The 26601-nt window shown below is 38.2% G+C and overlaps 1 protein-coding gene across 9 annotated transcripts in view; it reads right to left on the reverse strand.

The window, feature by feature from the left end:
• ARB2A (ARB2 cotranscriptional regulator A) overlaps window positions 1–26601 on the reverse strand; it is a 278294-nt gene that overhangs the window by 228148 nt on the left and 23545 nt on the right. For 7 of the 9 annotated variants that reach the window (XM_071731893.1, XM_071731899.1, XM_071731898.1 and 4 more), the window contains exons 2-4: window positions 24417–24540; window positions 21319–21420; window positions 18636–18736 (exon numbers count right to left, since the gene is read on the reverse strand). In XM_071731893.1, coding sequence (XP_071587994.1) covers window positions 18636–18736; window positions 21319–21420; window positions 24417–24522 — 309 coding nt within the window. In that variant the 5' untranslated portion in view covers window positions 24523–24540. The remainder of the gene's footprint in view (window positions 1–18635; window positions 18737–21318; window positions 21421–24416; window positions 24541–26601) is intronic. The other 2 variants (XM_071731897.1, XM_071731896.1) reach the window with 1 other exon arrangement.

Consider the following 26601-nt stretch of genomic DNA (forward strand, 5'->3'; position numbering starts at 1 on the left):
AACTTTTTGACATCCTGCTCTTGGACACAGACCTACCCAAGAACTGGGACAAACAGAAAAAAAAAATCCACCATCACCACGCCAGAACAAAAATCCTTGAGGCTGAATGGACTTTTTAAAGGCTCTGTTCACTGCAAGCTAAACAACAACAATACAAAACAAAACAAAAAAGGAAAAGAAAATTAAAAAAAAAAAAGAAAATTAAAAAAAGAAAAAGAAGAAATCAATGGCATTTTATTTTCAAAATGCACAAAAGACCTCACTTGAATTATAGTGTGGGAGAACAATTCATTAAGATGGAATTGACATTCACTCTAAGGGATTTCTTGCAGTTTCCACTGAAACCCATTCAATCTTAACACATGGGTGTGATACCCTGGACTCTGAGTTGACTGATCACAAATAGGATCTCAAGATCTTTTGAGAGAATTAAATGAGAAACAACAGGGATTTGTCATGAATGCAGCATATATTGTTGATGTGATGTGACCCTGTGTTTTGTTACATGGTCTTTGCTGACACCTGTTGGTTTATTTTTTGTTTTTCCTTCTTCCTCTTTTTCCTTTTTAAGAAAAGCATCTTTAATTTTAGAAATTGCTTGGCCATTATTTGGCTTCAGAAATGGCTTAATTACATAGCTCATCTCATGAAAATTCTCAGTTATTTTAAATAACATAAATATATATATATTTATTAGTACTAAAGAGAGGCTTCAATCAAGCACCTTGCACTAGAAGCAGTATCAGCAGACAGCATGACCTCTTCTATATGCAAACTGAAATAAGAAACAAAACGATGACAAGGTTTCAAAACAAAGAAGGAAACTAATAAAAGCCCAAAAGAATAACAGAGAAAAAACCATAAATGAGGCTTATAAACACATGTAAATATTCCAATTCAAGAATTAAAATGTAGGTTGGTTATTGTGACTAGATCTCACATTAGAGATGAGTTATGAGAAGGGATCTGTAATAAAGAGCAGTTGCAGTTTTGATTATTCCAACTATTAATGAAAGAAATGTAGTTTAGGTGGAGAGGTGGTGCTATGCAGTTTTGAAAGGTTAAAAATCCATGCCAAACCCAACTGACATATCGGATTAACATAGTTAAAGCATACCAGCTTTTGTAGTCACAGACAAAAAAGTCAGTGATGTGTCAAGCATCTCATTTTGCCACCTTTGATTCCTCAACAGAAATGACCAGATAAATATTCACAGATGGGGCTGAGGGCTTAATTTTATGCAAATCCAGAGAAGAACTCAACACCTTCTTTCCATAGCATGATGTCTTAACCATTTTGTCACTGTGCTCCAGAACAGTAGTGGGTCAAAATAAATTGGATTTACATAAATTTAGCTAAAAAGGTCCACAGAGCTGACTGTTGGCAGCATTTATTTTTTTTTTATTTTCCTGGCACAAGTAGTGTTTGATACCCTCAAAAACACAATTCACAAAGATTTTTTTATAGTTTCATTATTAAATAATGCCTGTACTTAGGTCAAGGAAACAAAACAGATCACACCAGAGTCATTAACTCATTACATATGTCAGTGACAAACTTGGGACTCTCAGATATTCTGAGTGGCTGACAAAAGCCAGCAGTTAACTTCTGAGAGAAATGGCAAGCTTTATTTCTGCTTTTCTGGTCTATGATTATGACATCCAATTCTCTAAAAGAAACTTCCCCTTAAGGGGAGAAAAAACCTGCCCTGCAGGCACTGCCTCTTCTGGGTGGATCAAGCTTAAGGTGAACAAAACACCTTGGACACTGATTAATCTTTTTCTGCTCTTTTTCCTCACCTTTTCACAAGTTATCCCCTTCTTATTCCATATGATTAAGCCCATATAACTTAATCTTGTCCCTCTGAAGAGGGAACAAACTACAAAAAACTCCAGGTATGGCAAATACCAGAAAAACTTCTGATCAAGAGGTAAGGAAGATTGCTTGATATGTGACAAGTAAAATCCTGACACTTTTGCTCTTGTATGAAATCCTGTAAATCATTTAACAAGGAAATAAAGTATTATTTAAAATGTCTTCAATAAATCAAAACTGTAAAGGTTGATTTATGTGGGGTTTTTTTTCTCATTTATTCTTAAAACAATCTCATGAGGCAACTGAGGTTGATAGAATAAACTTCATGGCCCATACTAATTAATTTATAGTAAGATGATAGTATGTAAGGATAGTGTTAAACATGCTAGTGATGGCCAAAAAGATGCTTTCTTCCTAGAAAAGTATAACTGAAAATCTAATGTAGCCAATCATGCAGCATGTGCATGTCTAAAGACAGCAGATCAGTCACACTTCTCATTAAGATATGTGGGCAGGAGGATCAGGAGAAGAGAAAAAAACAGTTGCTGAAGCTCTGTAGACTAGAATTGGTTATATTTTAGTGAATTTTACCTGTATATTTTGTTTGGGAAGGAATCACAATTTTCTCAGTCCAGCCACCAAGACACAGCCCAGCTATACATGGAATTGCTTAACAGGACAGTGATTAGGAAGGATCACAACAACTCATGATTTAATGCAAACTTCAAATACTAGATTATATCTTTGACCTTCTACTGAATATAAATACCATGAGAAGTTGGAGGTTTTTTTAATTATTATTGTTAAATGGGACATTTAGCAAGCTCCAATGCAAACTCTGTATTAAAACCGCATAATACTTAGCATGTCCAACTAATTAAACAGTTACCTCTAAAAAGTCTGTGAAGTTATTAAAGAGCCTGAGTGAAAGCCTGTTTTTATGTCCATTTTTATACTATGTGACCAGGACTGGTTCATGTTGGTGCTTGCCAGTTTCCCACCAGCAGTCTGCATAATGGGATTTTTTTCTCTTTTGGAGGGGCTGGACACATTTGTTTAGACAAGTGGTTCAATACAGTAGTTATCAGTAAGAAGTATGTCAAGGAGAAGTAAAGACTGCTCCTACTGAACAATAATACTAGCATGTTGTCTGGAAAAAGTAAATGTTTTCATAGCATCTGGTTTCTGTAACCTTTATAGTATGTCATAGAAACAGTAAGTAGGCAATTTTACCAACTAGATGCACACCAGGAAAATGGACATCACCAACAGTGAGCAGCAGGCTGTGTGCAAATTATACCACAGCTGCTACCCTACAGAATTCTGTGCCCAGTGAACAGGTGTTATAACATAGAAAGACACATGAAAGACATTTGAAACCCACTGTGTATGAGACAGAATTAAGTGAACACAAATAACAGCCAAAGAGAATGAAATAAAAAGGTGAGTTTAGGAATCAGACAGATTTTTGCCTACAAGAAACATGTTCTAAGACAAGATAATTTGGTACAATTGTCTCTCTGCCATGAGAATAGAGCAGAGAATCTGCACTGGGGATGACCTGCCCTCCATCAAATGCAAAACCATGTTTATTCCTTCATTCAACAGTATGTGTGCTGTGATCACACATCAATGGAGCATCTTCATCATCAGTCATTCCATGGCCATGGAACAAAGGCACAGGGTGCCCAGGGAGGTGGTTGAGGCTTCATCCCTGGAGATGTTCAAAGTGAGGCTTGAGGATGCTCTGAGCACCCTGATCTGGGTGAGGGTGTCCCTGCTGACTGCAGGGGGTTGGACTGGGGGACCTTCAGAGGTCAAAATTATTCTATGATTAATAGATTAATAGGCCCAAATAATTCTAAATAATAGATTAATAGACCCAAATTATTCTATGATTAACCTGGGCTCATCTCATGAAAATTCTCAGTTACTTTAAATATGCATACATAAATATATATATATATATATATATATATATATACAAGCCAATATATATATGTACAAGCCAATGGTCTGAGGCTCTCCTCTTTCTTGCAGTCAGAAGAGGCACAAGGGGACCAACATGTCACAGAGTCTGGCACCAAGCAGGCTGAAGAGTGGCAAGTGGTTGCATCACCATCTACAGTTTGCCTGTAATCTTGTTTTCCGTGCTTCTCCTTTTTCGTTTTCCTCTTCTACAAACCAAGACTTCAGTTGTAAACCTGGGACTACCTTTTGGCCAGTGTTCACAAGGTGGCTCCAACCTGACTGAGATACAGGTTTGAAAAAAGCTCTTTAACATCATCAAGCCCATGATGAGGGACAAGACCATAACTAAGCCACATCCCTAAGCACTGCATCAATACAGCTCTTAAACACCTCCAGGGATGGTGAGTCCACAGCTGCCCTGGGAAGCCTGTTTTTAATGCCTGATAACCCTTCCAGTGAAGAAATTCTTCCTAACACCCAACCTAAACCTCCCCTGGTGCAACTTGAGGCCATGGACACATGACAGCAGGTCCTGCTGCAACCTGTGATCCAGGCTTGGGAGGATGCTCTTGCAGATTGCTTCTGGATGCAGCTTGCCAAGGGTCAGGAGCTACTACTGAAGCCATTCATGGGCAACAGCAAGGCACAGGTGAACAGAAACCAGCAGCCTGCCATGCCAACCCCATTTCTGTCCCCTAACCACTGGCAGAGACCAAGCCTTTCCTTGGGTTCAAGAAACGGACGCTTCGGGTTTTCTTTTTTTACAGCAAAATGCTTCCACTGATACTGGAGACAATTGCTGCTGCTCCTTTTCATGTTGAGCCAAATAATCTGGTTTGGGCTGGGTTGAGGAGAAATTCCTGCTATTTGTGCTGCTGGCTAATGTGTCTTATTTTCCCAACACAATATTAATAAAATTACGAGCTGCAATGAAAGAACAAGAACATATGCATTCCTGAATACTGGAAATCAGCCCAAAATGAATGCAGTCTGCCAAAAAAACATCTTTATGAGACAGGACTAAAAATGTGCATCAACCTTCAATTCTCACTTTTATTCACCTTATGATATACTTAATTTCTGTTCACTCTACTCATATTATCTCTAGGGCTACAGGCTATTTTTATGTCAAAAATTATTAGTAGGTCACTTAATACCAAAGCCAAATGAATTATGCTTTCTAATGTATCTAGTAATATCCCCAGTGGGTTTCCTGTAGAGATGGACAGGTAAGGCCATGAAACTTAAAAACACAAGGATATAGTACAAATTTCAGCAAAGATTCCAACTTTGTAGAAGACAATGGTAAAGGTATTTTTAAACTTATAGGTGGACTGTGAACTGAAATCAGATTTTTCTTACAGAAAGATAAACAAACTCCGTTTCACAAATTTACTTTGGAATTAACCAATCATACTGTATCTAGATAAAGAAATATTTATTCCAGAAGGAAATATTATGTACTTTATTACTTTGCAGTTTTACCCTACTGAGGTAGAAGCGATCTAACTTTAAGGTATATACTTGCTATTCAATATGCACTCTTGATCATTTCCACAAGCTGATTTCAACTTACTTACTATTAAAATCATTTTAATTTTATCTGTTTACAACCATGCCCTCCTGGAAGTATTTTTTTTCATATCACTGTGACAAAAAGCACAGCATTATGCTGATGTCTGAAGAACTCATGAAGCCTCTGGCTCCATCGTTAATCCTGGTGTGCGGTCCCCAGCAAATTAGCATCTAGTGCTCTCTAACAAGCCCAAAAAGTGCAGCTTTGCCAAACACCCCAAAAAGTGCAGTTTTGCCAAACACCCCAAAAAGTGCAGTTTTGCCAAAGACAGTGGAGCTGAGCAGGGAGATACACCCCATCAGGTTACACTTTTTCAAGTGCGTCATGACACGCATCTTGAGAAATCAGATGGTGGGAGGCAATATGCACTCTGAAACTGAAACCACGAATAACAGAGGAATCTGGGAGCAGGTGGCAAGATCCATACTAATGGCAGCACCTGACAGAACCATAGCTCTGATACAGCAAGCAACTGTTCTTAGTCTGTGTCACATTCTGACTGCAACAGTCTGACATTCAACACCCGTTCTGAACAAGCGGTTAACAGTTGTCTTAAGATTCGTGGTGCTCCTTCTGGAGTTTATTTCATACTGTACTTACACAAAATGTCAGTGAATCATTACATCTGACCACCTCACAAAACTCAGAAATCAGAACATTTTCTCCCTGAGAAGACAGCTTCAAAAAATGCATGAGCCCAGCCTCATCTACCACAGTCATTTCTCTCCCATCTTAGAGAAGCAATTTTCTCCTGGGTCTCTTGTCTACCAGGAAGCTCCATCACTGGAGTATGCAGATATCTGTAATACAGTTTGGGTGTTCTTCCTGAACAGCTGTCTGCATTTTTTTTTAACTGCTCAGCTTGATATAACTTGGAAGCTGCCCGAGCTTTGAGCAGGGGAGTTGACTCCAGAATCTCCAGAGGTGCATCAAAAATTATTCTCTAAGATAATAACCACTGCCACCACTGAACACACCTGAGCTACAATTATCACCTGGTGGTGGATTTGGCTGGGACAGAGTTAGTTTCCTTCATACCCATACATAGAATCCTAGAATCATAGAATTGGCTGGGTTGGAAGGGACCTCAGAGCTCCTCAAGTCCAACCCTTGCTCCACTCCCCCCGTGGTTCCCAGCCCATGGCACTGAGTGCCACATCCAGGCTCTTTTGAAATATCTCCAGGGATGGAGAATCCACCCCTTCCCTGGGCAGCCCATTCCAATGCCTGATCACCCTCTCCCTAAAGAAATTCTTTCTAATGTCCAACCTAAACCTCCCCTGGCACAACTTGAGACCTCTTGTGCCCTCTTGTCTTGCTGAGAGTTGCCTGGGAGCAGAGCCCAACCCCCCCCTGGCTCCAACCTCCTTTCAGGGAGTTGGAGAGAGTGATGAGGTCTCCCCTGAGCCTCCTCTTCTCCAGCCTGAACACCCCCAGCTCCCTCAGCCTCTCCTCATAGGAGAGGGTCTATGCTTTGGATTTGTGATGAAATCAGAGTTGGTAACACAGGGATGCTTTAGGTGCTGCCCTTTCTGCTCCTCACCATGCCCCACCAGCAAGCAGGATGTGGGTTCACAATAAGCTGGGAGGAGACACAGCCAGGACAGCAAGGAAAAGGATATTTGATGCCACATGGCGTCAGGCTCAGCAAGAAAGGCTGGAGGAAGAAAGAAGAAGGGGGGACATTTGGAGTTACTCTTCTGATGGGGTATTTGTCTTCCCCAGTGTCCTGGTTTGGGCCAGGATAAAGGGGATTTTCTGTCTTGTACTTTTGCTTTCAGCTCAGTCTCCTGTAAGCAGCTGCACTTGCTGAAATTCACAGCAAGTTTCCCAGTCAGTGTCTGCTTCTAGGACTGATACCACTGATGTTTAGAGTTACTGCTGGAGCCTGGTGTGCAGAGCCAAGGACACTGCTCAGCTCTGAGGAACATTTTACCCTCCAGAAGGAATAAAGAGGTCCCATCTGCAGCCTCCTTTGGGGAGGAACAGACAAGAGAGATGCCAGAATTGACCAAACAGAGGATTCCATCCCATACACCTCATACTCAGGAGAAATTTGAGGGATCACAAGGGTCAAACCCCTTCCTGCTTCCCCTTCTTCGCCTGTCCCTGTTTGCTTCAGCATCCTGGGAGGATTCCATCCCTTCCTGTGCTCCTGATCCATGCCAGCCTGAATCTGTGTGTTCCTGCCTCCAGCTCCCAACTGCTGCTGACCCCAGGATTCCAGCCTGGACTTTCCCAGGGCTGCCCTGCAGCCTCAGTGGGGATGTGAGAGTTACTGGGGGAGAGGGGGGAAGGAACGTGTTTTTCCCGTATATTTGTATATATTTAGTAATTTTTCCTATTTCTCATTCCTGTTTCATTAAAGCTGTGTAGTTTAGTTTCCAACCCATCAGTCTCTCTCCCTTATTCTCTCTCCTTTCTTTATCAGGGAGGAGAGAGAGATTAATAGAGAGCAGCTGTTACTCGGTTTAATTGCCAGGCCAGGGTTAAACCCTGACACCCAGTCACTAATATGTGTGATGGAGCCTTTCCCTGGATGTGTCTGAACACCTGCCTGCAGGTAGAGAGGCACAAAGGACTTGAATGTAATTGTCCTGAAGTGTGCTGATTATCCCCAGCTTGAAGAGGGTGTCCCCTCCAGTGGTTACTCCTCACAAGCTGAGTGAAAAGGAGCTTCCCACCACCACCAAGTAACATCCATCCCTATTTAAAAATGAAGCCAGGTTTAAACTATTGCTTCAAACTACTGCTTTAACACACTGTATTGATTTGATTACTGTTCTGGATCTTGCACATAGTAATTAACAAGTAGCTGCTACAGCACTTACATTGTCAGCTGTGGTGTAGCAGAAACTCTGATTTATGTCCTTTAGCCCTATCACATTATTATTATTATAATTTATAATGAACTTTTGCTTGCTTTCTGTGTACATACATTCTGGTCTGTCATTCCAAACCTGTACCTGACACTGGGGAGAGTGTGCATCCCCTCTAAAGAACAAATTAGGTTTCTTTATCCCTCACAAAGATTTCTCTCAATAGGCACATCAAGACATAAATGGGAAAAAAGACATCACCCATTTTTACATTAATGGGTTTAGTCAGAAAGTGAATTCTTGCACCCTTTTGCTGGGACAGTACATGTTATGCCCACATGGATGCCTAGAACAGAAAAGATATGGTCCTCAGCCATCACTGTAATAGCAAAGCTCATGCATGCCATGCACAGGTACAAACATCCATGGATCACAATGCACACTTTAAGCATATGACAGAGAGATTTGCTTCTGCCCTTCTGCACACAATTCCAGTAGATAGCACGTATGATATTAACTGCATTTATATTTCAGTAAAGCATGTGAAGTTATCAGTCATTTGTCTGGCAGAAGCCCCCAGCAGGTGCATTTACTACAATGACTGCTGCACTACTCCAACAAACCTAACAAAACCAACCACTGTAATACTGGAAAAGGATTCATGAGTTTTGCCATAACTTGGCCATTTATTTAGGTGATACCCTGGCCATTCACATCTTTGATAAGTGCTGCTTAGACAGAAACAGCAGCATTTGTACACAGGCATATACTGCTGCACACAGACACTGAAGGAGCTCAGTTTGCACCTCTTGGGCAATGGGTATGCTGGGTGCACTGTTTTCCAGTGAGCAGCCTGCTTTTTGCAGAAGGCAAGCCCTTCCTGTGAAAAAAAAAAAAAAAAAAAGCCAAATCCCTACCTAAATAAAAGATATGTGAAGTTTTAACCTGAAGAAAATCCAGGAAGAACTTGTGTCAACTACCAGCATCGTGTCCTGACACCTGTGACACCTCATTCTGCCTCCACAAAAGCACCTCCTATCCTGGAGTTTCATTGATTTTATTTTGCTGGTGGCTATTTTAGCATTATTCTCCACCTCCACTGCTACCTGCAGTTTCATGCAGGTTTATAGGTAATAAACAGAACAACACTTATTGTAAAACTCAGAAGTTAAAAGCTTCTGTAAGTCAGTAGTAACAGAGATGTTCACTTCAAAAATTTGATGTGCATAACCACAGTATCAACTAAAGCAGAATTAAAATGTTCTGCCAACAAAAATTACAAAAAAAAAAAGACACATTTTTTTCAAAAGTTGAGATCAACTGTAATAATCAATCTTGATACTTTTAATGGCATAGAAGAAACTTGAAACCCTGATGATCAGGCAGTGGGAATGATTTCCAAGTACCTGCATTTAAAAAATTCTTCTGGTTACTTGTCCTAAAGGTTTTTCTTCTGCTTGAGCCTTCTGCCTTCCTACAAGCCTCATAAACTACAAGTTATTTTTTTCTTTCATTTATGTCATTACCTTCAGATAGTGCAACCAACCACAGAGCACTTCCTTTGTGCCTTGTGTATCTAATTTACATGAAAATAAAATACTGAGCCCCCATTTTTCATTTCAGTTTACATTTTTTGAACTTTTCTAACCAACATCAGAAACTAAAAGAACAAATAACATCCCCAAAGGTATCTTGCTTGGCACTACAGCTTACAGTGGACAAGCTTCCTTTTCTTACATTTAGTATTTTCCCTTCTTGCTGAAACATCAGGTTTAAGATCCACTGCACCAAAACTCCTCCCAGTATGAGACACAGGTACATGCCCAAAGCATAAAAATAAACCATGTATAGAATTAAGGTCATGTTACAGAACTTAACAAAAACATTTTCAAATATGGAAGAAACGTGTTTATTTGTACTTTCATGTGACACTCTCCCATAAATTCCAACTGGGATGGATATATGTTTTATTTTAACACAATCTTAATCTTATCTTTATATGGATATAAGTTTTATTTTAACAAAAACCCCACTGGAACAGAGCCATATATAGTAGAAACAGAGGAGAGAAGCTGAATTCCTGAATCTAGAAATTTCCAAGACTTCTACATACTTTTTTCCAGCCTGTGCTATTGAGTGTCATATAGTGAAGTAAGAGAAAGTTACTTTAACATTTATTTAATTTACATTACTGGAAAAAATGCAAAAACCCCACAACCCACCCTATGGATGCTTCCCCCAGTTAATCCAGTGAAAAGAGAAAAGTCCTGTTTCTCCTTCTGGAAGATCTTTGGTATTTTATCACCAACCACATACTCTGGATGTCACTAAGAGAGGAAGTCAAGAATTTGGCAAATACCCCAGAAAGAGTTAGGAGGTGCAACCACTCAAAAAGCTGAAGAGGCAGAAACCCTAAGTGTGAGAATGAATTTGTGAAGAACAACACTTTTCTGAACAGTTAGAGACAGGACAGTGCACAAGTGAATAAACATACTTGTGTAATAAGCCACCCAAAATCCTAAATAACCAAACCATTTGAACCTATCTTCCTTAATAGTCATTACTGCATCCAGCAGCCTCAGGCATAGTAACTGGGTGTTTCCTCTGCAGTGATCCACAGAAGATAACAGATACCAAAAATCAGTTGTGATTGAGTTAATGAATTGAGCAGCTGGAGCATCTTACAGTAATTTTAGGTTGTTTGCATATAAAGAAATACAACACTCTATTGATTTATAATTGATTTTTTTGCCCTTTCAAATTGTTCCTATTAAGGACTGACACAGCTGATACAGCTTTATTAAAAAGCATCATTTATTCTACTGAATTTTAATAAAAATATTACCAGAAAGCTGAGACATGTAGGTTTCTTGTTGAAAACACAGAAAGTGTTAATTTCTTCACCCTGGAAAAGCTGAAAATCCTCTGAAAGAGAACTAACTCTTCCGGAGTTCTGCAACTGAGGTAAATTAAACATATTTTAAAAGAGCTGCTTGATGAAGGCAGCAATCTACATATCTCTTGGTTTTCAAAAAACTCCTGCTGAAACAGTAGGAAAACACTTTTCCTTTCATAGAAACTTTTAATGTCACTGATGGCAACAAGAACTGAACATTCTCAAGGAAAAGGTGAACCAACTGGTTTCATCACATGTGCTGATTTGTATTCTGCCTGAGCACTACCTAAGTGTGTAATTTTTTTTCCAGCCATCTAGTTGGCAAAAATTTTTTTTTCCACCATTCCTTTAACAAAAAATAAGCCAACTACACCCATCTTACTTCCTTGCTGATGATTTTGGAGTTCACTACTTTACTCATTGGTTTTTAAGAAGGAATGATTAATAAGACCAATGAACATTCAATTTTATTCTGCTGTGCAATAGACCTTTTTTCCTAGCAAGAAAGAGGAGAAAGAAAGGAATGGATATAGTTAGATAAAAGGTGGAATAGCTGTATTTTTCAATGCAGCTACAGGAAAGTGGTTGGTACAAAAGTTTGTTAAGAACTGGGAGTCTAAACTTTTGCATATAAACCCAGGATGGCAAGAATGGTTCTAATTGAACTAAAGCTGCTGAAGGTTTTATTTTAAAAAAGCTCATGATTAACTCATTGAAACACTCCCCCTACTCCAAATTTTGTCTTCTTTTTAACAATTAGTACCATTCTTTGAATTGCAGCAACTTGCAAGTGCTTTATAAACAACCATCTGCCTTATTGTATCTTCTCTGCTTTTCACTGTTTATCAATTTAAAAATGTAAAACACATTTATCAACACATTTATCAACAATGTAACAAATTCCCATCTGGGTTTATGAGATGCTCATCATTTCTTTCAAGAATCATGCTAACAATAATTATGAAACTATCTCTGAACCTTTCGAGTACTGTCATGTTACTGTGATGAACCAACCTACTGCCAATTGCTGCCTACAAACTAGAAGAGTTCACTGAAGCACATCTGACATAATCGTTCCAGTAAAAAGTCTTCACAAACAGCAGATTTTGAAAGCAGATTTAGCATATGCAAATGAATATATTGCATGCAACAAAGATTGGTATTTAAATTTAAATTTCCTTAGGTACTATTAAGTAGTCTTCAATCGTCGTCTTCTGTCCGTCTATCTCACTCACCAAAACATCAACACTGAAGATGAGCAGATTGTTAAAAGCTGAAATACTTCTAAAATTCTAAAGACAGTAAAATGCAGGAGTCAGATTTTCATGTGCTGCCCCTCCTAGTATTTTCTTTCTGTTATCAAAGGCAATGGTTCAAAAAAATGAGTGACAGGACTGGAACCTTATGGAAACGTATTACTTATGGATTAAGAACTTCTACTAGAGAAAAATTCAATATCCTGTCCAATTTTTAGGTACTTTATATCATTTGCTTAGAGTCTTTCATGTCATGCTTCTGCTCCACACTTACCTATCACAAATTGGAAATAATCAAGTTAATGTGAAAAAACCCTGTAACCAACAAAGCCTGGATTCCTAAAGAACTCCATTTGCAACTGACCCAGGTGTCCAAAAACTAATTTGTCATTTAGGCATTTCCTTGAATGAGTACCTTCCAAAGTGCCTATTCCATTTTGAGTTTTCTTTAATAATAAATGAGATCACACTTTATTTAAAATATCTTGCCTAATATCCTTCTGCTCAGCTATCTATTTTTGTCCAATAATACAACTCTAAGTACGTTTGCTACACTTACCTCACTGTAAAATTCTGCTACTTCAGAAACCTTCTGCAACTTTCATTAGTAGACAGGGCATGACAGGCACAGAAAGATCACTATCAAATGGTTTCCAAAGAAGGTCAACTAAATTAGGATTAACCACTTACAAAAATAATGGTGGGGGAAAATATTTCAATCAGATGCTTTCACTCTACCTTTGAAACTTTATGTCTACCTGACACGGAGTTACAAAGAGTTTGATGGGTTCCCAGTGAAGATTTTTACTGTCCCTGTGAGAGTTTACCCTGACTTGACTGTAATACAAGACCCTGAAAAAATTCAGTTTACAAATGCTCAACAGACACCTGTTAAGTATTTGGCATCTGATCTCTTTGAACAGAACCAACTCTTCAACAGCCCCAGCCAAGCAAGAATCCCATGTCCACGAAGCTACATCATTATCAATTTACTTTGTCCTCTCAGTAAAACAATTTTTTCCATCCACTAAATGACTAAAAACATAACAGTAAGTACACAAGCATTATTTTGCTTAATCCATGAAGAACAGCAAATTCTTTATTTTATTAAAGCCTCGCTTTAAGCCGGAGAATATCTGGAATGTTTAATGACAATCTGTCTGTGCAAAGAAACTGAAACTAGTGTAAGGATTTCTACTAATCATCTGCAAAATTTATTTGGAACTTGATCCTGCAGCCCTTATTCACAAGATCAGACCTATTGAGTTTATTCACATGAGATTCGGCTGCAAGATTGGACCTTAAGTACTATCAGGTGCACGTGCAGCCTATCATCAGATTTTGGGTTATTCATGTAAGAAGCCACCCTTTCAAATGCAGACTACTTAATGCTTCCTTCTTCATTAACTTACATGTCCTCTTCTGCTGCTCTATGCTTTCATTTGTGCTATGTAAATAGCTTCTTTCAGTCATCCAAACAAATAATGCTCTTTGCAACCAAGGAGGAAATTAGTAGCAGGTGAACGCTTATTTTTTAAATAATGTTGAGACCAAGCTGTTCTCTAACTTAAAGATCTGGAAAAAAAAAATTTCCATTTTACTACTTAGCGTTCTTAATTATGGGCTGTCATTGTCATATTTCTGCATACTTTCTCCCCCCTCCCAAACACTGACCTTGATGTTTATTCTGATTTATGATGAGCTGCACCTCAGATTGTGCACGTACTTTAAAGCAAATTATTTAGTGGGACAAGACTTCTCTGCTGATGTAAAATTAACTGTATCTTATCATATATGAAATATGGAAGGAATTTCTTGGCTTAGGGATTCTACTTCTTTGCTTTCCTTATCTGTTTCAGGTATTTTCCTGGGCTGTGGTGTGGCAACTGTGAAAAATAACCACAACTCTTCTGCTACCTGTTTATAGGCTTCTGCTGGTCAGGCAGGCTGCAGTTCAAAGCAGTGCCAGTCCTTTAACAGGACCACAGCAAAGGCATTTATTTTACAGCCCACACCATAATGAACGTATTTACAAATCCTACTTGGGTTACTTAAAGAAATGGGCAGTCATGTAAACTGTCAGAACAGGTAAAAGTCACTTATTGCACTGGTATGGCACTCACAAAAATATCAAATGGTCTCCAAGTCATCACCAAGTTATAATTACACAGTTCCAGAGCTGTAAGAGACACATGGAGGGACAGACAGGATCTGCCTACTGATGCTAAGAGTGCTCTGGGTACTGCAAAGCCATGGAAGAAGAAAATGAACATAATCTTTCTCATGCAAAAGCTCAATTATCAGCACAAGCTTTATGGCTGGCAAAAGGCAAGGTAAAATCCCAGCATCAGATTTTACTAGTATTTTATCTGTAATTCCAGCTAATTCCCATGTTATGATCAAGCAGAGGCTCAATCTCATTCCTGGCAATTTCAGTAGCTAAAATATCAACAGAAAGTGCAGTGCAAACAATAAACACAGACTTCTACTTAAAATGCAAGGAGAGATATACCCTGTGAGTCTGGAGGTCAAGCCAGAATCCAAATCTCAGTAACTCCTGGCCAGGAAAAAAACCCAAAACCCATAAAACCAAAAGCAAAAAAAAAAACCAAAAACAAAATACAAGCAAACAAAAAAACCAAAACCCAAACCCTCAAGCTTGACCAAACCAAAAGCAAAAAAAAAAAACCAAAAACAAAATACAAGCAAACAAAAAAACCCAAAACCTAAACCCTCAAGCTTGACCTGGAATGGTATATCTGTAACAACTGAACTGTTGTCATGAAATTGTCCTCAATCACACTTGGAACTTGCACATGGATTAATCAGCAGTTAGAAGCAGCTGCAACACCACGTTCTCTGCACTTCTGTTGCCATTTTAATTTTTAAAAAGCGAATGGAGAGGCTCTCCACAAAATTCAATGCTGCAGTAGCAATGACTGAACCAGAATCGCAGAATTATGAACAGTTCATTAAATTGTCTATTAGGAGCACATATCAAGAGGCTGCAGAACAAATTGTGTGCCTGAAATAACAGATCAATGAATGAAGAATAAAGAGATCTAAGAAGTGGAGATGTTGACAAACCATTGTAATTTGTGAAGAATCAATTTCCATACAGCCAGAGTAATGGCAGAACATCACAGATTGTGTATTCATGACTTGTAACAGCAAAAAATAATGGATTACCAAATGAAAATTTATTAATGCTCCAAGAAAGAATGATGCTGTAATGGAAGACCAGGAAGTACACCCACTTCTTGAAATTACCAAAACACATTTAAAGCAGCCCAGAACATGTGCGTGTAGTAAAAAAAATTGCCTTGGAAAGGACAGGTACATCCTTTAAAACTTGAAAAAAACCTGCATACAGTGACTGAGCTCACACTGGAAATACAGAACACATGAAATACTTTCATGCAGTCACACAAGCCTACCTACTTTATCACCTCAGTGTGTGTCCAGCTACATAAATGTTCACCCACAAATCCATTTTAGACAACTCCCAAGGACAAAGAATGATGTTTCGAAGCAAAAGCTGTATTATTTAAGATCTACATCAGGGACCCACCAATCAGTGGCAGAAAAGGTTTTATCACATGAAGAAGTGCCAAATGTCTTGGCTGTCAGTAGCAGACAACAAACTTAATAACAGGTGGGGATTTTTTCCTCTAAAAACACAAAAAACCTGACAACTTAGAACAGTTCACCGTGTCAGCTTCCTGACCTCAAACCCTCCATGCCTTCCATGTTCCAGGATAAAAAAAATGCATTTCCAGAGATCACTAAAACCTGAACACAGAGAACGACTGCAACTAAGTCACAGTTTACAGTCAGAAGTCACCCACCCCATGGGCATATCCTGTCTCCTGGTTAACCAAAAGTCCCAAAAAGTCGTTCTGCTACTATGGGCTGAATCTCTGGCAATCACTGTTCAGATGCACAGAGAGAAATATTTAATGATATTGTCAAGAAGCTGTGGGAGCACAGAAGACCACGTGGAGACGTACTCATCTTTGTAGTTGTTTCACATCCAACTCATTTATTTGGAAAATAGGGATATTTGAGCAATACAGGCACAGGTGAAGGTCCGTGCACTCAGAGCATGGAAGAGGTGCCAGACTGTTTCCTGATGGAAGAAATGGTAGAAATACCAAGTAACAGATAATGCAACAGACTGGGCAGCAGCACATTGCCTTTTTGAAGCACACTGCATTTTTGAAGAAAGGATTCAGTGACAAACAGCAGCTCCCACTGTCACCTCCCCTGCCACAGTTCTTGCAGGAATGAGGAGGAGATAAAAAGCAAGGTTCTTCAATCCCCAGGAACAAAGCTCTGGCAGGACAAAGCAGTGCTCCAGAGCTGGGCAGCTCCAGCACAGTCAGCAGAGAGCCCAGGCTGACCCTTGATGGAAACAAGAGGGGATGAGTGAAAAGAGAGCACTGGAGCATCACTTGGCAGAGGTTAAGGACAGGCAGGATGATATTCCTGCTCATCAGGATGGTCTCAGGACTCTGCTGGGCACCCCCTTCTTGAGCTTGCATGCTCAGTGCCTACAGAAGTTCCCAGAGTTTACCCTGCTATACCTAGAAAAGGGAAAGTAATAAGGTATTTATACAGCTTTTGCAAATGCACTCTGAGCAGCACAAGAAGCTGTAAGAAAGCATTTCTTGAAGTACTTATGTAAATACTTATTCACCCATCCAAGAAACTTGACCAAAATGCTTTACACTGCTAACTTTGGAACAGTGCTATCATTTCAGACATTTTAGTTTTCTTTTACTCTAGTAAAAGGGTACTGTCTGGAGGCCCAGAAGGACCTGGAAGGAGGCAGAGCTGGGGCAGCCAACCCCAAGTGACCAAAAGGGCATCCATACCATATAGTGTCACACTCATCAGTAAAAGCTGATAGAAAGGAGGAAAAAAGGGGGATGTTCAGAGTTATCTTCCCCTCAGGCACTTTATCTTCCCAAGTCACCATTAAGCATGAAGAAGCCCTGCTTTTCTGGAGATGGCTAAACACCTGCCTGATGATGTAAGGCAGTGAATTAATTCCTTATTTTGCTTTAGTTGCATGTACAGTTTTTGCTTTGCCTATTAAACTGTATCTCAGCCTAAAATTTTCTCACTTTTGCTTTTCAGAGTCTTTACCCCACCTCACAGCAGGGAGCTCGGGGGGCTTGAACTGCCCACTGGGGTTAAACCATGATAGCAAAGTTTAAAAGACAAAATGCCAAAAGATGCACAATCAAATGTATCTTTGAGTAGTCTGGATTACTGTAACATAAAGAATAAGTGAAGAATAAATATTCTTAATCCTTACTAAAACAATAACACTAATGAAAGGCAGACAAGCCATGAGGCAAAATGAATCTTGAAAAACTTCTTGAATGGCTTGCCATGATGATTCAAAGAGAAAACACGTGCCATGTTATATTGTCTCTGTAAACAAGCAAACAAAAAAGACCTTTAAAAGACAGAACTGTGCATCCCCCTCCCTCCATGGACCTCCAAAAGTCACTGGGACATGAGCAACACTACTACCTAGAGGTAAGCCTGGTTTTGATGCTGCAAGGGGAAACTGGTGATGGTGCAAGGAACCACACACTCATCACACACTGTGCTGCACTCAGATCAGCTGCCTTTTTCTCAAGTCAATGCTCTGGCTCCCAAAGCACTGTAAAAGGCATCATTCTGAAATTAAAGTTGTTTTCACATAAAAAAAACAGGAGATACAGTAAGCTGCTTTGACACCTACTACATGTCTACAACAGTCCTAGAGAAAGCCTGGGAAGAACCAATTTTATTGAAATATCTAATACACCAATATTTAACCATCAGATCTCTATTTAATCAGTCCAGTGGCTTCTGATATCTCCCAGTAACATGAGAAAAACAAATGCATTTACCTTCATACAGAAAGTAAAATGTCACAGTTTTGTGGGCAGTGCTTCACCTCAAGGAGAAGGAAGTTGAAAAAAAACACTGCACTGTGGAATATTCTCCCAACTGTGTAATCTAGCTGGTATCCTACTTTGAACACACACTGAAGTCAAACCATGGTCTGTCTTAAGCTATTGAGAAAAAACCTGAAAAATGCCCTGAAATCCCTGTTAGAGCACTGGTGCTCAACAAATCCTTAAACACCATTTATTAACATGCTGCAGCTTCTCTAAATACTTTATTAACCTACAGAAAAGCATCACTTCTACAGAGAAGCACAAGAAAGGACAGAGCAGAGCAGTCCATATGCACACAGGCACACACACACACACAGAATTTATGTACAGAATTTATGTACCTCTCCAAGAGCTTCGTAGCGCTTTTGGTTCCATCTATGCAAATCCTCACGATAATTGAAAACAAATGGCTCACCAGTTTTTATGTGTCTTAACTGCCCCTCTGTAAAAGAAATAAAATCATTACACGTTAATATGCTTTTTCATTAAAAGTCAGGCACGTGTAATTGCTGAGAATTTTAAAGGAAGTCTACAGCTAAAAAGCTGAGCTGCTCTGGATGCCTTCTCATTTTTGGTTATGGTTATTTTGGAAGGAAAACTGTAACAACAAAGCACATTTCCTGTGAATGGTACAAACTGCTAGATAAAACTATTAAACACAAGGGATGGCAGTGATATCACCTGCAGACAGCAAATGGAAAATTGCTTTGCTAGTAATTTGTGTCCCAACTGCTAGGGATAAACAGTGAACTGGAAACATTTAGTAGTTGATACATGATCAGCAGTGTCAATGAGATGGTCAAATTACAGCTAGAAATTCCTAATTGCAAACTCAACTGCACTTTATCAAGAAATGTGAGTACAATATGGGCTGGAAGGAAAGGAAACATTTATTTTCAAGATTAACAATATCATAAATTAATTTGAAGAAGTGTGCACGGATGAGGTGAACTTCTTTACTCCCAAGCACAGTACAACTAAAAGTTCTGGGAGTCTAACAGTAGAAGAAAGCAAAATGCTCCAATAGAGAAAAAAAAAAAAAGCTATTCTTAGATCCCACTGTAACTTTCTGCAGCTGGCCATGCTTATTTCAAATTTTAGTAATATTTCCAATTACAGAGGAAGACATCAACTGAGCAGCATTATAATAAGATTTACATTAATAACAGCAATAATAGATAAATGGCAATCAACATGAAGCAAACTTTAGAAAACATGTATTTTATCAGTAATATTTCACTTTATTAAGTTAAATGTTGGTTACAATCTCAGAGCACCACAGCAAGTCAGAGAAACATTAAAAACAGGGTATGTGCAAGCACCTCTTTTGAAAGCTGAAATGCCTACATGATGAAGGTAAGGTTTCTTAGCAAAATTTTTCCTCTAGAATAGTAAGAAATTGCTAACTTAGTTCACACCTTTTCAGGACCTTTACAAGTCGATTCTCGATGCTTTAGATAAAATATTTAAGATCTTGTATCTCTTATAGTTATACTTATCTGCTTATTTGATTTTTTTTTTTTCCCAGACCTGTCTTATCTCGTGTAACAGACAGCAGGGAAATATTTCTTCCCAACTTTGTATTCCTGTCTCAGGTCCAAATACCCTTCGTCTCACATTTTCACTATAACTCTACCTTTAATGTTCATTCTCATCTAGTTACTCTTCAAGTACATTATTTAATATTACATGAAGTTACATTCTCCACAAGTAAAGTGAGGGAAATATCTGGTATATTTTTCCTGTGGCTTTCAGGAACCCTCATCTTCTTCAAATTCCTTAGATCTGATAAAAACCTTCCTTTTCCATCATAAAAAGAAGCATGACTATGACATAAGAGTACATAATGAAACATTTGAATTAAATGAAGAATAGCAAAATTAAGACCTTTTTGCTTTGCTGACCAGTAGCATATTTAATATGTTTTGCTGCATTCTGTGGAAGCCACTCAGGCTGTGAGCTTAGTTATGGAATATTCAACAATATCATTCTAAAACATCACTCCCCAAAATTCAAATTTCAGCCCTTTTTATCAACCACATATGAACCATTAACTCTGAAGTCAGTAAGGAAGACAGTAGACACTGTGCAGATCTAAAAATAAGGAGCTGAAAAGTGACAGAGCTGAACCCCTCCCATCAAAGAAAGAGCATCACTTTCATGACACTTTCAGTCTCTAAGTACCTTCCTGTGAAAGCCATCAGGGTATTAAAAAGCTAAGTGTTGCATAAATGACTATCATTTAAAGGAAAGCTCTTTTTCTTTTTTTCTTTAAAAGTGGAAGATGTAAGACAGGCAGATTTAGAAACTAAAGTTCCTCTGTTCACAGAACAGGCACTGCAAAGTAGCAGAATTGTAAACGGCCCCATTTGTCCTACAGGTTTCAAACAATCTTGAAAAGAGCCATTTCCCAGAGTCTGGTATTACTTTACTCAGAGGCTTATTTCTCAGCTGGATTTTAAAATGTATGCACTGGAAATTACAAATACCACTAACTCATTTAACACACACAGTCAGCTAGCTGGAAGGACTCGAAGTCATCACACTTGGACTGTGACCCACACCAGAAGAGTAAGAGACAGTCTATGGCACTGAGCATCATTCCATCAACATAAATAGGTGTTTTCCTACTCAGATCAACGAAATAACTGGGATAACAGCTGAATAACAGCTTCTTTTTATCCATGAAAATGGATCAGTAAGTAAAATGTTTCTTTAACGAGTGACCACTTTTTAATTTTGCTTTTTTATGCCAGTGCTACAGAAATTCTTGTTAGATTTTTTGGATCAGCAATTTTGTAACAGAAAACAAGAGGTATGCACAGCACAAACCCACAGTATTGTAACAAATGAAGGATTTTTTTGACAATTAGCCACATTTACAAGTCCGTTAACAATAACACTTAAAATTTTATTATTGACAGAAAAGTATAGAATTCTAATACATGTTTATAAAGTGTAATAATGTTCTGATAGCCTCTCCATATTATTCAAAGTGTAGCCTTTACAGAGCACATGACTTACTTTCATTGAAAACATACTCAAATCCTTCCAGAGTATCAGGAAATTCAAGTGGTGGCTCATCTTTTTTCATTAGCTCATCCAAGTCTATTCTAGACAACAAATCTATAAAAGGAAAAGAAAAATTACGTAAGGCAAGCTACGTCTTCTTTATTTCACTATTAACACTCACAAAATGTGTTTGTTCAGATCTGCAGATCTTAAGGGCAGAAGGACATCCTACACATTCCTAAACATAGGGGAAATCTCATTCCAGATTCAAAAGCTGGGCCTCACTGTCAGCCTATCTTCTTTTTATTTATTTGCTTATCTATCTGTCTCTAATGTTGATGAAAAAAACGTGCAGGGACAAGAGAAGCCACCAGTGATTTGTTCCAGTGGCTCATTACCCTCAAGGTTAGAAATACCTCTCTGGTTTGCATCATGGTTTAATACCCAAATAGATTGAGTTATCTGAGTCCTCCTCTCCTTAAAATAACACCCAGGGTAGAGAAGATTGTCATCTATCTTATAGTCAGAGATGACAAACACATCCTTTTCTAAGATGGTATATTCTAGTACAGCCTGCATTCAATAATGCAAGTACACTAAAATAAGTACAGAATGCATTCTTCACCCTAGATTTAAGGATTGACATCTAACCAGAGGCAAGCATATAGGGATGCTTCTTGCCTACAACTACCTACTGAAATATTAATGTGTACACAGACAGTAATGTAAAAATATCTGTCCCCTTTGCCCTTGACTCACACAACCTGATGCTATCCTTTAACATGATCTCTGATTATTAATAAAATCAAGAAATGATCCAACAGGATTCCACTGAAATATACTATCCTACAATCTCCTAGATGAATTTGAAGACCACACATACATTCAGTTTAGGAGTGCTACACTGTTTTCACTATTATTGTTCCATAAATTAAGTTAACCACGAATTATCAAGGAAATCCATTAAGTATTCTCTGTCAGATGGTTTATTACCTTTACCTTGTAGCTCATAGAAAAGAAAACAGTTTGAAAAGACTTATTTTTCTTTCAACTTCCTTAGTGTGACATAACTACACTTCCACCCTTTAATATAAAACAAAATATTTCAATAGGTTTTGTATCACTCTTTTAGCTTAGTCTTTTCACCACTGACAAAACCTACATTAACTGAGCTCAGTAATTGCACATTAATCCTTTGAAATTTCTAACCTTTAAGACATACAGAAAATTAGCTGCAAGTTTCTTGACCATTTCTTGGCCCACTCCTTTTCAACTCTTTGGTTTCAAATGACATATTCACTCAATTGTCCATTATCATCATCATCATCAGCTCCTTCTTCTCTAAGTGATTTCACTTGCTAGGTGTGGAGGACCAAAGAATATCTTGTATGACTGCTGAAATTCAACATCTCTCCAAGCTCTACCACAGCACCTGAGCATTTCTGTGGTATCTAAATAGCCACACAGTGTTGGATAATGACTGGCAAGACTTCAAAATGTGGCTTTCTCAACAAGACCTCACTTCTGCTTCCAATCTGTTTACCAGCAACCTCCATGGCATTCAATTCACACAAACAACCACTTGCTGGTTCCTCTGCATTGTCCTCTAAAAGTCCTGGGGGAACTGCTTTGGTCCTCAAATAAATCATAGGAGAAAGAAAAGAACTTTGCCAAAAAAAGTTGTTCACAAAAGGATGTAAAAACCATGGCACTTCTCCCTCTTTCACTACATCAAGGTAGAAAACAGTCTTTAGCATCCCTTTCTCTCCTTGGTGAAGAAAACTCCAGTCTCACCTATCTGGAAATGTGTTTACACAGAAGTGACAGTTACTTTATAATAATATATCCATCTCCTGAGTAGCAAGGGCAATACTGCATGAACTGCACTAAGAATTTACAGTTTGCACCAGAGTCACTCTGGGAGACTGCAACTGGACTCCTCCAGCCACCAACTTGGCCACTTTCTTCTTGTGCCATCTTTCAAGCTAAAATTAGCAAGAGCATTCTTAAAACTTGCTTAATATCTTGGACTCTCTAACTCACTCTCTAACTAGTTCAACAGAACCCAAAACTGAGTGAAGTGCAGGACACCTTCCATGGCTCTCTGGGAGTTCCTTAGATTTCATGAAGAAAACAACATCCCCACAGAAAGTTTTCACTACATGGAATACTTCTTGGACACTAATTCTGAATGAAGATAAAATTAATGCCAAGTACAAAAACGAAGTTTTACTCTTCCAAACATGACGTATAATTTATTAAAAATACAATAAACTAACACAATTTGGACAAGATTTGAAAAAAACCACAATGTAGGTTTTCACCAAGTATTTCACAAATACAGAGTTATAACTGTAGAAACACCACCTCCCATCCCTGTATACTAGAACATCTAATGCTGCTTTGGTAGAAATCAAATGTTTACACTGGAATTGCATGGCATATTATTTTTTCTCATTTGAAAGACAATTTAGACAGTCACACTACAAACACAATGTTTGATTTGCTCACTTGTAAGTCAAGGCAATTACATGTAATTTCATTACAGGAAAAAGCTACCTGAAAGGTCTTGTCTTATTTAGTTTATTTTTTCCTCTGCTTTGGCCCATTTGTTTTTAAAACCATAGAACCCAGAACCAAAACCACAGAAACCAGAGAACTTCTAAAAATCAGCACTGAAATCTATGTCCTGAAAATGTTTTCCCTGATAACATTCTAATCAAAGGGATTTCTGAAAGCTGTAATATGGTGGCATAATTACAAAACATAAATGGCATAAAATTAACTAGTAACTCCCACAAACTAAGAACACATAAGCATCAGTCAGCTTTCTTGAAGGGTAATTAGGAAAACTAAAAAAAAAAAAAAAGAAAGTGGATATCTTATTCTGTTACTCCTTACCAGAAATAGTGATTTTTTTATCATCTTACAGAAGCACTGATAATGGACACACCATTAGACAAAAAGCATTAGAATAGATGGTCTAATAGTGTCTTCCAGTATTGCAGTTCCCAGAATCTAATGCATAGCTTCATCAAACTATTTTTCTTCACTTAATGATTGTTCCTGAAACATCAATATATGTAAAAATAAGGCAAAGGGACTCATACCTTTTAATGCAGTAGTCTTCTCTTTTTCATCTGGGCCTCCTTGCTGGAGTTGAGCCATCATCGCCCGAACTGTCAACAGATTTAAAACACTGAGGTGAAAGTACATTAATCTTCCAAGGACAATCTGAAAATCAACAAGAATTGGAGATTAAAAATTTACAGACTTCTACTTCAACCAATCTCATTTGCTACTGCTTACATCACAAAAAACATAAGTTGTTCCAAAAGCAAAATTTTCCTGAGCATTATAAACACCTAGGATATGTAAGGTAAAATTAAAATTGATATTTTCCTCTCCTTCAAAACTTATACTGGGCACTCAAAAGCTTCATCACAATGTCCTAGATTAGATGTTTTACAAGAAAGTGCAAGACTCTAGCATAATGTTTGGTCAAAGATTCAAGCTCATAAGAAGGAACATAAACTTCTCCCTAATCCTTAATGGCCATCTGTCTAATCAATACTTCTTTTTTTTTTTTTGTGACTCTTATGCAACATCAGTAAACCCTCTGGAGAAGAACCACACTTGTAAGTCCCAAGTAAAAGACCCAAGAAAAACAAAACATAATCAACATAACTTCCACAATCCTCAAGGATTTTCTCCATCACTTAAGTCCACATTATGGTTCTTACTGTACTGTACAGCCTTGTTTTAGCAAAACTACAAGGAGCACACAGATTCAAATCACTGTGATTTCTACAATACATTATCAGCATGGAAATGTATAGTCAATGTCCAGCTAGAAAACAAACCTCAGTCTACTCAAGGTGAGAATTTACATGCAATATCTATAACTAAATTTCTCCAGCACAGAAGGCAACCCAGGCATTCAAATCTGCAATCTCTTTCATCTTGAATCTGACACCAAGGAAGCAAATTCCACATTACAATCACTGCTTCTTCCTTCTCAATAAAAAGATGCCTGTGCATTGAGTTCTTTTTCCCTTCATCTTTTTATTTTCTTTTCTTTGTTTTATCTGTCAGTCAGCACCAATTTGCTTTATTCTTCTCCCCAATATACTTTATCATGGATGAGTTTGCATTAACTGTACCTCTGTAATAATTTGTAACTTTCAAACAAAGAGTAATAGGATTCACCAACTGCACTAATGGCTCCCCAACACTCACACCTGTAAGAAATAACCCCAAAATGGTTTAAGTAAGAGTCATTCCCTGTAGCAGGAGCAGAAAAAGTTTAAAAGTAAACCAAGCTTTATAAAGACTGTTCTTCTACTGTCTTGGGAAATAGCCTATTACATGAAACACTTTCTTGTAGATTAAGGAAAAATAGGACAATTTAAGCGGGTGATTGTTGTTAACTAAGGAGAGGGTTTGGGGGTCTGAATGTTATTTCTTTGTTTACATTAGCTTTCCAGCAAGTCCAATACTCCATTGTACAGGTTATCTTGACACCCTCCTTTGCAGAGGCTGTTCAGATTAGGCTGAACTAACAAAAGTCTTTTAAAGGCACAACACCACCAGGAAAGCTCTGCTCAGATGATTTACTTTTTAAATCATGACACAATTCATTATGATTCAGTCAAAATGTGCATCTTTTGGTCAACACTAACACTCATAACAAAAAGTGATCAATAAAGCTAGCAGCAAAACCACACAGACATTTTTGGTATTTTCTAGGATATAACATAGATAATGTAAATGCTGGAGTGACTCAAATGTTGATTTACACAGTGGGTGTAATTAGAGACCCTTCCCAGATGCCTCCAAGTTGTCTAGAGACACAAGATCACCAGGTACAAAATGTTGTTCCTCATCAGTTTGTACATTTGCAGCACAAAACTAGGTACATTCTTGTAAATCATGTTCTAAAGAAACTACCCCATTCAAGTCACAGCTATTACAAGTGCTGGAAAATGACAGTGCATTTTGTGGTAGCCCACATGAAAATTATTCTAGTTGTACAAATTGGGTAACCCTCCCTAGAGAAGATATGAAAATACATAATTAGGTATAAGTAAGTTAATGCAATTACAAAGTACATACAGGTGCTCAGACACTTGCTGTTACTTAGGGGAAGAAATGTAAAACTTATGTGAAAAGATTTACCTTGATAAACTAAATCTCTAACCCTAATCAGATAAATCAACTCAGTTGCCAAGAATCCCTGGTATCCTTGCATCTCCTATGGACACCATTCCTGTTCCTTTAACAGATGAAGACCCT

The sequence above is a fragment of the Heliangelus exortis genome, chromosome Z (genome assembly GCF_036169615.1).
Source record: "Heliangelus exortis chromosome Z, bHelExo1.hap1, whole genome shotgun sequence".
In the NCBI taxonomy this organism is placed as follows: domain Eukaryota; kingdom Metazoa; phylum Chordata; class Aves; order Apodiformes; family Trochilidae; genus Heliangelus; species Heliangelus exortis.